Consider the following 13,992-nt stretch of genomic DNA (forward strand, 5'->3'; position numbering starts at 1 on the left):
CGGCTTCAAAACTGGTAGTGGACCGGATTCATTGTTTTAGGTATAATATTCTAGCGAAACTGTCAATGTTCGGAGTCATAATCCAATACTTGAAAAAATGTTAATCGTAAAGCTGGAAAGAGCATTGCGTCCAAAACTGTTGGCAGGTTTTTGTGGGTGGCAGATAGGTAAGGGGGCGTAGAGAGTACGCGCTATTCTATAAGGTTACCTCCCTTGATCCGTTAGGCAGCTCCCAGCAGACAAAAACTGTTCCCACTTCGAAACATCAAAACAGTAGACGTATCCAATTAATGAAAATGGATCTGCAGAATTCCGGTGCCTCTGCCCCATCAACTCCTTCTTCTCAAATCCCGGCCTATGTCCTGGATGATCTGTGCAGGTAAAAATCCACGCGAGTCAGTGATAGACCTAGATGAGGTCAAGTCGTAGTTAAAATACAACAACAACATCTGACATTAGCTATAATGATAATCTTGCGACTAACGTTTAGAAAACTTTCGAAAACTTTTCGAGTCCCAAACCATGGATCACCAATGGCTCATTCCAGTTCAGTGACTTTGATATTGATATTTTGACCTTCAACTGTGGTACCATGGATGTCTTGTTATAACTCTGAGATCGAGTGACCATTAACTGAAATAGGAACCAGGCTAATGGCTGAATGAAAAACCCAGATGGGTAGAAAACTCGATTAGGAGGGTACCAATGCAGCAGTAAATGCCAGTTGCATGGAAAATGTCCGTAAATCGAGCCAAACAATGGATTGGTAAAGAAGAAATGCTTAACTGTCTGTAGGCCTACCTGCTACATTTGTGTTATGAAGCCGTTGATTTTAATACTTTTATCTGGACCATACAGTTGTTGATCAAAGGCAACTCGAAGCCAAGATTGCCGTAACATAAACGCGAAGGTTATGAAAGTACCCTTAGATAGAGAAGTATCTAGTTTTGTTGTCACATGTTTTATTTCACGTGAAAGGGTGAGGCCACCCTTCAGGATCCAGCATTACTCAAATTGCTGTTCCAGACAACGGAAATCTTTTGATTTGTAGCAACTATCGTCTCTGTGATACAGTTTTGAGTTTCATTGTAAACAACAAACAAACAAAAAATCAAATAAATAACTAACTAAACTATATGTACCTTACAGCTAGACAAAAATGGCCTACATTTTTAAATTTTATTCTGTGCTCTGAGAGCAGACCATTGTCTGGTGGTTATATATGTAGGTGATTGCTTTCAAGTGAAAAATTCTTTAGTATGGCACTAAGCAACAATAAAACAAATAGATACAAATGACATGCTTTTGATTCTGTGTTCTTTGCCTCTAGCCGTTTCATCATCAATATACCAGAAGAGGAGCGTCAGGACCTGGTCCGCATATTCTTCCAGATTGAACTGGCTCACTGGTTCTACCTGGATTTTTACTGTGCAGAGACCCCAGAGTTACGAGCATGTGGCATCAAAGATTTCTCAGCACAAGATATCCTTTACATAAAACTTGCATCTATTTATGAAGCTAAAGCACCCAGGTGTTTACAAGTCTCAAGCACTTTCATATGTGGTGGAAATATTTAGCAAATCGTGAACATTTTTCATTTCACATTTAGCATATTCAATAGAGAATTTGTGAATGGAATTTAGGTCCTGTCTCTGATCAGTTTGTTAGCCACACAAATTTGTGTTGCACTGCAGTAAATCTCACTGCCTAAAATCTGGGTCTGATAGCAATAGAATGAAGCATTTTCAGTTCAAGGACTGTAACATTTTACACAGACTGTTACATTCTTTAACTTTCACACTTTTTCGGCATTGTGCTTTCCTGTCTAGCTATGCAGATGATGTTGACAAACGGCTTGCAGACTGGAAAACTTACAAAATGTCTGTCCCGACATATGGAGCCATCATGTTGGACCCCGAACTAAAGAATGTAATCTAGCGGTTGATGTATTGGTTTAGTGCAATAGTAACATAGTTACATGTAATTAGTAAATTAATAAATTGCTCTAATTTTTTGGGCTACAGTTTTTGTCTTGACTTAGAGAATGGTACATGTACATATATGTTGATACAATGAAAACGGAAAACATGAATGTTTGAGGAATATGTCTGATATTTTTTCCTAGGCAATAGTCTGATCTATTCTTGAGAAGTAGTGAAAATTTGATTTGATTAACGGTTATGGATTTTTTGGCCACAAGAACTCTGGTTAGCAATTTTTTTGCACTACTTCTACCTCTACTGTTGATCAGTGCAAGACGGGAGACTAACACGAAACCTTTGTGTTGTTTTCATTGTGTGTCTAACCTTTTTGTTATAGTGCCTACTTGTTCAGGGCTATTGGGCGAAGGCTAGCTGGGGATTCCCGAAGGGCAAAGTGAATGAACAAGAATGCGCTCTCGACTGTGCTGTTAGGGAGGTAAACAAAATTGACAAAACATTGATGAGAAGCATCAGTATTTCCACTCACAAAAGCAGACCACTTAAAGAATTGAAAGATATAACTGATTTTAATTTACAGGTATGTAGATCTAATAGAGTGTGAGATGGTCAGTGTTGTTGTGTAGAATTTGTAAATGACAGAAAATTTATATTTACCAAATCTTGTCTATATGTACATGTAGTTCTAAACAATTACAGTACATTATACAAATTATACATTGTACTGTAAACTTTCATCAGAATTTAACTTGTCCTTCAATGATGTCCCAGGAGTGAACCCAGTGTCAGCTGTTTTGGTCTTGGCTTTAAGTCAGGAGGTTTGCCTGGTACCTTGAAAGGTGCTAGAGTTTCCCCGTGGCAAAGTGCCATAGACATCATCAGAAATTATCTATAGAGGGTGACTGTTAAGAATTTGCTTGAACCCCCACCCTGTCCCCGGTCTCGTCCACATCTGCATGAACTTGCAGTACTCATGAAATGCTGACAAGGCTTATTCCAGTCAGTAGTCAAACAGATCCGGAAAGGTTTGAGATCTCAGGTAAGAATCTTCGTCATCACATCTCCTGAAGTTGCTAGCTAAGGTCAGGGCTAAAGCCCATATCCTTGCCCTCCTCCCCCCCCCTCCCCAACACTCACACAAAGTTTTAGTTTTTCTTACAACCATATTCGTGCTCCAAGTATCCGATGTGCTTTTTTAAAAAGTAGACAGCTTTTGTTTTTCTATGATTTCTTTTCTTTCTCTTCTCTTTTTTTTATTCTTTCTTTCTTTCTTCTTCTTCTTCTATTTTTGTTACTCCAAAAAATCTGGTTTCCTCCAGCTAAAATCATGATCAACATATGCTGGAAAAGTTTTAAGTAATGTATTATACTGATGTGAATCAAATTCTATCTGTAGATAAAGTTTGAAGATCAAAGATTGGAAATCTGATGTAATATTGTACACGTGTATTTCTTAGGTACTTGAGGAAACTGGCTTTAGTGTGGAGGACTTGGTGGACAAAAACGAATATTTAGAGAACCAGATGAATGATCAGTTAACCAGGCTCTATATTGTACCGGGGGTGCCCATGACTACAAAGTTCCAGCCAAAGACAAGAAAAGAGATTAAGGTTTGTGTCAGTGTTTGCTCCTTCATGATAAAATTAAAGGATAATACGGGTTTTTATATTGTCTGTCTTTCTCATCTTCATTTTACGTATATCTACATGTTACAAGAATGATCTCCCTTTCAAACCCATGCAGCTCTACCTCTAAACATGAACATATAGCATTACCAAGGACTATATTACTATCTTGAATTAAATCTGAGTAAATCTTTTTGTGGCTTACTTTAACATGTTTTGTATTGTTACATTCTGTTAGATGGCCCAAAAGGTGAAGGCCATGTGATCTCTTTAATGACAGACGATGTGGGCAAAAAAAAATTGTCCCCCTAATGTTATATCATGAGAAAAGGCTTATTTTTGAATCACTGTCAGCAATAATGTCTTCATTGAATTCGTATAATTTTCAGCTTTCCAGATAGTCTTAGTATTTCTGAACGGCTTATGTGATGTTTTTATCGTGCAACCAGGGCGAAATAGTCTCTGGTGAAGTGGAAAACTGTGCCTCAACATGGAGTGTCCATGTGAACTCCAGCTTCCAGGCTGTCTTACTGAATTCAGCTGACAAATTCATAACCATTACATCTTCTGTTTTAGGGGGTTATTATGGTGGGGTATGGATGGAGAGAGAATTGCCCAAAGTCTACAACTGCACAAATCACGATCAGGTTTCTCTTTGGTTTCAGAGTTTACAGTGGTTTAACATAGATTTGTTACCTGCACACAAACGTGACCAGACACCTAAAACACAGCTTGGAATTAACCCTAACTATTTCTTCATGGTGATCCCTTTTGTCAAGTAAGTGTGTTGGCAAAATTATTGGTAGAAACACAGTGATTTTAATGGCTGTAGCAGTTTTCTTTGCAAAAATAATTCTTTCATGAAAATATTCGCACTTGTGCTGTCTAATGTTGAACGTTAAATGTACATGACTTATTCCCATTTCCTGTCAGAGTGTGATGACATTGTAGTGGTCATTCATTCGGGTTTCGAAGTATAAGGTATTAAGGTACAATTTTACCTATACAGCTGTACCGCATAGGTTGTCAACGTACTTGTAGCTTACTTTATAGATGTAAATGAGTGCACTCATGAAATGTGATATGAAATTTTGACTTAAAGTAGAACCACAGACCTGGACCGTCCAAACTGCACATAGATGATTCGATTCTGATGATTCATAACATCGAAAACAGAAGGAAAACAGTAGAATTTGGTGATCAGAAATGTCGTTCCTTGAAACCCGTAACGGGAACTCTGACAAATTTTAATTTGACAGTTCTATTTGTTACCAATCTCTGTTTCCATTCAATATAATTCAAGCCTTAATTATTTTTGCCGGTGATACTTTTTGGAAACCTGTAAGATTAGCTTGGTCGTTACTTTCACCGGTGTTGAGCGACACTGTTCTCCTCTCTGCAACTCATAATCAGCAGGCCCGACTGCATGGGTCCTTGTGTCGTGCCCGGTAGGCCTATCTCTCAACCTAGCTATGAAAAATGTGAAATGGCACCTAATTCTCTGCTGGTATTACCATTATTCCATGGATGTCCAGTTTGTGTCAGACAAACCAGACAGGAGCATGTTTGCGTCATCTAAGGTGGTTGGTATGTGAGCGAAAATCGGCCATCATATCGCCCGGTCACTATGCTGTACACGCTTTTCCAGGATCTCATACAACACTAATATCTTTTGTGAAAATATTTGTTGTGTAACTGTTTCACTTATATGATTTTCAGGGTGCTAATTAAGACGTGTAGACGTAGGGGTAATTATAGATTTAGTCATATGATAGCTTCAGGAAAAGCTTAAGGCCTAACGCAAGGGTTTGTCAATGCTTTGCAGGGCTTTTCCTTACATAATCCTGGCAGGCCTTCATGACATGACAACCGACCAGGTCTCCACGGCCAACAACATAGGTAGACGGACCAACTTCTATGGGGTTTTTAAAGCGGAATTACTTCAAATAATATTTTTTTAAAATTCAGTATACATACTAACACAGCAGAAATATTGTCTGTAGGGAACATTTAATATGAAAATAAATGTGTTGGGATTCTCCTTTAAGTTTAAGATCGCTTCATGATCATGGACCCAGGACTATTATGACATCAGGAGTGTCCTGGCTGGCTCAGATGGTCAAAACGCTGCCTCACTACAACCATCAGGCTCTCAACCAATTAGGTTGCGTGTTTTGAATCCAGCTCTACAATGTATCGGCTGGGTCAAATGTTTGATATTTTGACCTCTTCAGAATGATGACCTTGACAAAAATTGAGGTCATCAGTATGATGTAAAGTGGTCACGTGACTGTGGCTGAACTGATCTCACAATGCACTGACATGCCTAGCAGACAGAGCCACACTGACTTCTAGTATCACACAGGATGTCCAACATATCTGTGAGAATCGGCAGCTAAAGTTTAGGTTCTTAATGATCTTATGTTGTCCTGTGTAAAACTAGTTTTCTGTGAATAAACAACACGTAAAAGGATGCTTGAAAACAAACACACACATACTCCCATATGGACAGCAAAATCAAACAATTTCGCCACACAGGTTGTCTCCACTTCAATTGGTTGATCTTCATTTTCACCGTCACTTCACCCAGGATTCTGGTTGGAAACGTCACACTCTGTCAAGCTATAAAACCACAGGATTTCACGATGTCCCGTGACATGAAAGTGATTATTGTGTGAAATATTGAGTCCAAACATGGCGGAAGTATGTACTGAAGCAAAGACGTTTCGTCAAAACACCAAGGATTTACTCTTCTTGTTGGTCAGAAACATAAAACTGAAACTACAGTTGTATGCAGACATGATTTATCTGTTCATCAATGCATAAATCTACAAGGTCAGGGTTTAATACATAAGATTTAAGACCGCTGTTAAGGTAGAACAGCGAGCACATCTCGGATCGTTGCAGGAGAGTGTGAAGCTGACCTTGTAGCTTGGTACGGTAGTACATTGTTTAATCTGATGTGAGCTTCACTGGTGGAACTAAATTTAAAGGTGGGAAATGTATCAGATTCCAGTTTAGACAGTGTAAACAACAAGCAATCATTTAAGTGTGCAAATGATGAATATTGGCATCTTTTTGATGACCTGGCCTCAATTTGACGTCCTCATTTTTATTTTGAGCTATTAAAAATAAGTGAATGAGCAAACATTTTGACCCTGAGATTCCTCTAAGCAATGTTTATTTTATTTAGTGGTTAGACATAATTGTCATTATTTTTAATGATCTTTTGTAGGGGATTAAGGAAGTGGATATCAAACAGAAAGAACAGTGAAGAAAATAACACTACAGAAACAAAGTCGAAATCCAAGAGCAAAAAACAGGATATTGAGACAAAGCAGGTTTCAGAGAAACAGCGTTTAAAACAACAGCAGCATTTTGCACAACAGAATCAGAAAGAGTTCCAAGACTACCCGCAGTTGAAAGACTTGAAACCTGCCTCGTTGAAAAAAGGGAGGCTATCTGCAGGCTCTGTGGAGAAAGGCACCTCACCAGGGAAACAAAAAAAGGTGCAGATATTGGTGAGTAGGTTCATGCCTTGTATTGGAAGATTTCTGTAATATTTGGTGGGCTGTATTATGTAGGACTTAAAGCAAACCAGCCCTGTTGTTGTGTTTCCACTTTTGCATGGTGAACCTATCTTGGTGACAGGTCAGTCCTGATTGAATTCAGTTGAATGAAGGATATTGTGGTTTGTCTGCGTCTGATGGTAAATGGTGATAGCCTTCTTCTGTTTGGGGTGGGTATATCTGCTCCTATCTATAATTCTATAGACAGAAGTAATTCTATAATAGTTTGGATTTTCCTAGTACATGCAACATTGAAACGTCAACGGGTCTAAAATCAGAGAGGAACACTTCGGAACATACCCACGTGAGGATCACAAAACTCCTCCTTGGACAACACCATTTCAAAGAAAAGGGTTATCACAGGTGTTCTGGCCACAAATTCATTAACACAGATGACCATAAACCCATGCTAATTGCTTTACCTCTCTTCTTTGTGCATGTGTATGGTCCATTCCGTGACACTCTAGAGCAGGTGTTGACAGCGAAGGAGAGACTGCAGCGAAATGGGGGAAGAAGGTTGCACAATTTTGCCTTGCATTTGCATCAGCTTGTGTCAAATAAATATGTGAAGGTTTAAAGTAGATATAAAAGAACAGAAATAATGACTCTTTCTGGAGTCATTGTCGTTTTTAGATCGGTAAATGTGGAAGAGTTGAAATTTTAGACCTCAGATGGCTGCTGCGCTTAGTTCTAAAATTTCAGCTATTCCACATTTACAAGTCTAAAATCAACAACAATAACTCGATAAAGGGTCATTATTTCTTGAAGGACCAATCAACGGATGACACCCACATGATCACACTAACCATACACAAGAGGTAACATTTTGTTATGCTTTTCAGCAAGCCATTATTTTGCCGCCACACTACAGTACAAAAGAACAGCAAAAAAAAAAAAAAAAACAAGTGACTTGATATACTCAATGGAATTTAGTTTCTACCTAATATTTTAGTTTGAATTTCACTATAGAATGAATCTGAAATATACTTTGGTACAGGATAGCCCACGTCCAAAAGTCAGGACCATCATAGTTTTCCAGCTAGTTTCCACCTTGATTAAACCCTCCACTTTTGAGAGATGTGAGAGCATATCTGGCCGATTATATGTGATATAACGTTATATATTGTTTATATTCATATGCTTCGGAGATTGTAAAAAAGCGTACATACTTATCAACACCATACGTTATCTTCAGTAAGACTGCATTAATCTTAAAAAGAAAAATTAATAGGAATGTCTGACAGTGTATATTTGTTTCTTAGATGTAAATAGTGCCAGTTTTACTTTATACATTGTTGTTAGTTACCTTGTTCTAGTCTCCTGGAAACTGCCAGCCCTGTAGAAGTATATGACTTAGTTTTCCATCTTCACTTCAGAATCGTGATGGTTCAGTTAGTGGAAACGTTCGCCGGTCACTCGCCAGTCAGTTGAATCATCTAGAAGGTAAGAGTATTATCTGATAGACAGCGATTATGTTTGATTTAGCATTTTCTGTTTCCCTCATTGATTGGTGACGCTAAGCAGTCAACAGTTTTAATCCTGTGGTCACGTGTGCAGTCTTATGTCTGTTGAAGACCACTTGTCTTCCATCTATTCAGTGTGTATATCTAGACATCACATGTGAGAAAGTTTGTCAGTGACTTGCCAAAGGTTGGTGGTTTTCCCACTGATTTCCCTCACCCATTACACTGACAACCATCACATCAAAAATTCTGGTGACCAACATTGTGATGGGAAGAAACCGGGCACAGCCTGGGGGAATGGCACGACCACCTGCAGGTTGCTGGCATATCTTCCCATTTACATTCAAATAAGTAAATAACTAAAGCACTTTAATCTGTACACTAATCCTTTATTTTTGCGCAAGGTTAGAGAAGGAGAATACATTGACTCTTGTAACAATTATTCTGGATAGCAGCCCCAAAAGAAATAAATGAACAAAATTTTTAGTTTGCAAATGAATTCTTTGAATCCATAGTTTTGTTTTTGTTTTAGGTGATAAAGCTTCCTCAGCTGGACACAAGAAGACAAAGAAAAAGGATTTTGGTTCTGAGGCTTGGGCAAACTTCAGATTTGATGTATCGGCCATTATGGCCTGTTTACCGTAGCGAGGGATACAAAGTCAGGATACTTCCAAATGGTCTGTTGTTGTGAAACAATTCATCATGGGGCATTCCCCATACTACAACATTGCACAGAGTGTCATATTGCCACAATATGGCTGCAAATACTGCCAAAGTGGTGTTAAGCCATTATCATCCATCCAATCATCTTTCCATACACTCATCCTTCCATACACTCATTCTTCCATACACTCATATGTTCATTCATTCATTGTACCAGGTAGTACATGTATACCTTTGTAGTTTGACATTTTTGTCCCATGCCATGCTGGGAGCAAGCATGTGTGGTACTGTATGCTATGTGATAATGTCCAAACTCATGACTCTGTTGAAATTGATTATTTTGGTGGTTTTGAATTTTGAACATTCAAAAAAATAAGGAAATTCTACTTATGACTCACCTTGAATTGATGAATGATATGAATGTTTAAAGAAGATCAAGCAAGCCATTGAACATAGTGATGTTATATTGGAAAGAGAGATGACCTCTAGATAAGGTCATACTAAAAAATCATGCATTAGAAGCAAAAGGGGTCCTCACATCCTTGCCAAAGGGCCTAGCTGGGACTGCATTTACAGGGAATTTCAAGACCAATAGCTGTGAAAACCTGTGCCTTTTTCCAAAATTACCAAGTTGTACCAGTCCCAAAAAGATAAGCTGCTGTTATTTATTTATTTATTTGATTGGTGTTTTACGCCGTACTCAACAATGTTTCACTTATACGACAGTGGCCAGCATTATGGTGGGAGGAACCGGGCACAGCCCGGGGGGAAACCCATGACCATCTGCAGGTTGCTGCATGACCATAAGCTGCTGTTAAGCAGCATCTCACCAAACCAAAGCCCAGGAACAAACTCTGATTAACAAATTAGATTTTGCCACAAGGAAATAGTATTTTTGTTTGATACTAGGGTGTAGAGATTTTTATGAACAAACAAGGTGTGAGACAATAAATTGCAAAGCCCTTCTCCAAATCTCTTTTTTACGTTTAATATTATTGGGACTCAAAGCCCTTTTCACATCATGCCAAAGTCTACTGACCCTTCCCCCCCCCCTCCATCACCCTCTCACCTGCCGCCTCCCCCCCACCCACCACCAACCTTCCATGGCAGCTTCAGCAAGAGCGATGTCACAGTGAGGACCATATACATAATGAATGAACTCACATTATGGGCAACAATAGAACTGTATGACTGACATTGATTGGTGCACACTTGCCTGAGTTGGGCACCTTAAATGTCAAGTGGTTTTAGGGATGTTAAGGAATGACAAATTTTAAGCTTTTACTGGTACGGCCACATGAATAGGTCATTTCAGCCATACGAACAACTTAGTTCAGCTATGTGAAGGGCAACATGGGATCAGGGTTTATGACATTTATAACAGTAAATAGTTTGTGGTATGTTTTTTTTTTTTCACTCCAAGTACAGTTTCATTCATTCATGTCCCTGTAGGCAGCACTGCATCTGTTGTATGTACATGTACACACATGTAGATCAACCTCATCTGTACTCATACTGGCACTCTAGTATGGTAAATGGCTAGCCCAATTTTACTTTGGCACTTTTCATCAGCCATTATTCTGTAAAAACTGCAGTAGTGTGGCCCATTTCTCATAACAATCTTAAAGTAAGGTTGTGCTGACAACTACGATATTCACGAGTGCTAGTGAACCGGGTACTTGTTGTTCAGCTGATGTACCGTTGACATCATAAAAGACAGCCTCTGGGAGTGATTAACCAGGCGATCCTTGTCAAATATCCAAAGACTCATTTCTCACCTGCCGGAACATGGAAAGAGGATTCCAATGCTTTCCTTGGCTAGAATTTGATAATGGCCATGCATACCGCAATTATGTTTTACCCATAACCTCAACTTGTGATTCAGTAGTTTTCTACATTTTAGGGGATATATCAAGATTTAACATGTCAGCAAGTATGACTTTGTATTGACACTTTCACGCACAATGCGAGTACATTTACATTTAGTTAAGACAAATGTATGTATTTTAATATATGAAAAACACTTATCATGTTAAATTATCATGGAACAGATTGTACCATTTGTACAGAGTGCATATCCGTTTGACACGATTCCCACTGCTGAAAATTCTTGAATTTTGTTAAAAGGTTTTCATCACCTTGAAAAAGAGTTGATTTTGTCTTTGAGAGTACCAGTAAATTATTTTTCAACGGTAAGTATCCTGTTACATTATGTTTTAAATAAGCTATCAAAATAGTATCGATTGATGGTTTGTACCTAAACAAATTTGTCGTTAAACTGCTGGAAAACATATGGTATTATGTCCTTGAAAGTCATTTTTCTTTCATGGGTGTGAACCCTGTTTTAATGTTATATTATTGAAAGGAATGAATATTACAACTCACTTAGATCATGCATGGAATAGGAAGTGCTCCAGACTGGTCCCTTCCAAGTCACACTTGTTTATGATATTCACCACCATTTTGGTAAGAGATTACCTGTTTTAATCTGTTTTGTTATGAGATAAAAGTGACTCTTAGATTAAAAGCTTTGACACTTAATACACACATTAATGTACTGGCTATGAACCCATTAAGTTAGTGATTTCTTGTACATTTAAATTACTGTGCCATGATTACATATGTCTTTATGTAGTTCCCATTGTACGTAGTTACAATCAACTTACTTATTTCAAGTTCCCTGGGTAGTGCTCAGTTTCTCCCAGGCCTATAACAGGTCAGTTGGATAATTATGACAATACACACACTGCATCAAAATTTCTCACCCAGAAAATGTTAGTAAGCAATGCTTGTCAGTTTATTATGATTATTAACATCATGAATGTACCTTCACTGACAAATTTGTCAAAGTCAGATTTAAGCAAGTTTTGGGGGTAATTGTGGCACCCTTGTGCTGTTTGTTGTGATAGATATGTTATTACGAAAACATCTTTTTTTTTTGAGCAAAAAATACATCTTCTGCATGAGTATTAGGTTACCACAAGTGAGGCCCATTTTATACCTAAATGTGGTAGTGTATACCAAATGGCCCTGGGTACCATCCTGGTAACACTTGATGACCATCCTGGTAATTCCTGGATACCACCTTGGCAAATGCTGAATACCACAGTAACCAGGGATACCACCCCGGGTAATTATGGATACCACCTGGGTAAACCATAGGCACGACCTGTGTGAACCTTGGATACTACCGGGGTAAACCATGGATACCTCCTGGGTAAACCATGGATACCACCCGGGTAAACCATGGATACTACCTGGGTAAACCATGGATACCACCTGAGTAAACCATGGATACCACATAGGTATACCATGGATACCACCCGGGTAAACCATGAATACCACCTAGGTATACCGTGGATACCACCCAGGTTACTTGTTTCATACATCAACAGGAGGAAATGCCCTGAAAAATGTCCAAGGAAAATGTCAGACATGGTTTTAATCCCTAAGGGTAACTTTTGTTGAACAGGGGACAGATTTTATATCTTTTGTATGGTTTACTAGATTTGATTTTAGCGTGTTACATGTACATGGATAATGTAAAATGATTAGTCATATTCAGCTGAAATCTGATTTTATGTAACCCTCAGAGTTTTGCAGTTTTTCATGTGCGATTTTAAGAATTAAACATATTTTCAATTTTTTAGAACCAGAGTTTGATATTTACTTCAATTCTTAATATGTTCACTTTATTCAGTTACTTGTCTTTAGAGGACACACTGGGTGTGGGTTCAAACACAGCCTTGGAATTTGTGGATTCTCTAGTGATCATTCATAGAACCTTCAGTTGGTGACAACAAGCAGTTGATGAGCATCGTGTGGGAGTTTGTACTGTATATGTTCGTACTATGTTTGTACAGATCATTGTCTTCAACCAATGTTTATTTATTTATTTATTTGATGGGCGGTTTACGCCGTACTCAAGAATATATCACTTATACGACAGCGGCCAGCATTAGGGTGAGAAACCCACAACCATCCGCAGGTTGCTGGCAGACCTTCCCACTTAGGGCCGGAGAGAAAGCCAGCATGAGCTGGACTTGAACTGAGCCATGGAGGCCCCTCTTCAACCAATATGGTGTGCATGTACAACCAAAGCTGTAGCTGTGTAAGTCTGCATGTGACAAGTGGGAAAGTTAGTAACTTCACTTGAGGCATTCCAGTTTCCTCCAAGTAAAAATCCCAGCTGAAAAAGTGCTACCCCCCTCCCCCCCACGTCAGTTCTACAGCGACACAGGCCCTACCAACCCCAACCCCCAACCAGGTTTGTCAGGCCAATCAGTCTGGTACAATGTATAGGCTGTTCAAATCCACCTCTCGCTACTTCTGCTTTGAAGCACCTGTCATAGGTTTACTGCAGTCACTCAAGGGTCCTCCAACCGTAAATTTTATGGTATTAATATGTGACAATTCTTGAGTTGAGCGTCCTAACACCACTCGCATAAAAAAAACCAAGAAGATATATTCTGGGATTGAGAGAATTTTCTGTACATGGTTTGGTTTCTCCAATAAATCTGACTGTCACATGTGTAAATTACTTCAGCTATGTTAAGTGCAACACGGGATCAGACATATCAGTAAACAGTTTGTGGTATTTTCTTTCTACAAAGTAGACTTTCATTCATGTCAGGTTACGAAAAAATTGTGGAGTAAGGCATGAGACACAAATCAAATGAATAAACTCTAGAAACTTTGGCGTTATTAGCACGATTAACATAACGTTCCATAC

The 13,992-nt window shown here is 38.7% G+C and overlaps 1 protein-coding gene across 1 annotated transcript; it reads left to right on the plus strand.

The window, feature by feature from the left end:
* Positions 1-244: 244 nt before the first annotated feature.
* Positions 245-10,337, plus strand: LOC135472416 (m7GpppN-mRNA hydrolase-like). The gene is made up of 9 exons (XM_064751914.1): positions 245-379; positions 1,331-1,482; positions 1,802-1,929; positions 2,320-2,418; positions 3,398-3,550; positions 4,231-4,343; positions 6,801-7,086; positions 8,511-8,577; positions 9,130-10,337. Exons 1-9 carry the CDS (start codon positions 291-293, stop codon positions 9,240-9,242), a joined length of 1,200 nt encoding a protein of 399 aa, XP_064607984.1. The 5' UTR covers positions 245-290; the 3' UTR covers positions 9,243-10,337.
* The last annotated feature ends 3,655 nt before the right edge of the window (positions 10,338-13,992 follow it).

Source organism: Liolophura sinensis, chromosome 8 (genome assembly GCF_032854445.1).
Source record: "Liolophura sinensis isolate JHLJ2023 chromosome 8, CUHK_Ljap_v2, whole genome shotgun sequence".
NCBI classification, from domain to species: Eukaryota; Metazoa; Mollusca; class Polyplacophora; order Chitonida; family Chitonidae; genus Liolophura; species Liolophura sinensis.

What these genes read in the sequence shown, in the direction of transcription:
- LOC135472416 (XM_064751914.1), top strand. Translation starts at nt 291, where the DNA reads ATGAAAATGGATCTGCAGAATTCCGGTGCCTCTGCCCCATCAACTCCT. An exon ending in GTCCTGGATGATCTGTGCAG is followed by an intron (nt 380 to 1,330) that starts GTAAAAATCCAC and finishes CTTTGCCTCTAG; the next exon opens with CCGTTTCATCATCAATATAC. An exon ending in AGACAAGAAAAGAGATTAAG is followed by an intron (nt 3,551 to 4,230) that starts GTTTGTGTCAGT and finishes CTTTGGTTTCAG; the next exon opens with AGTTTACAGTGGTTTAACAT.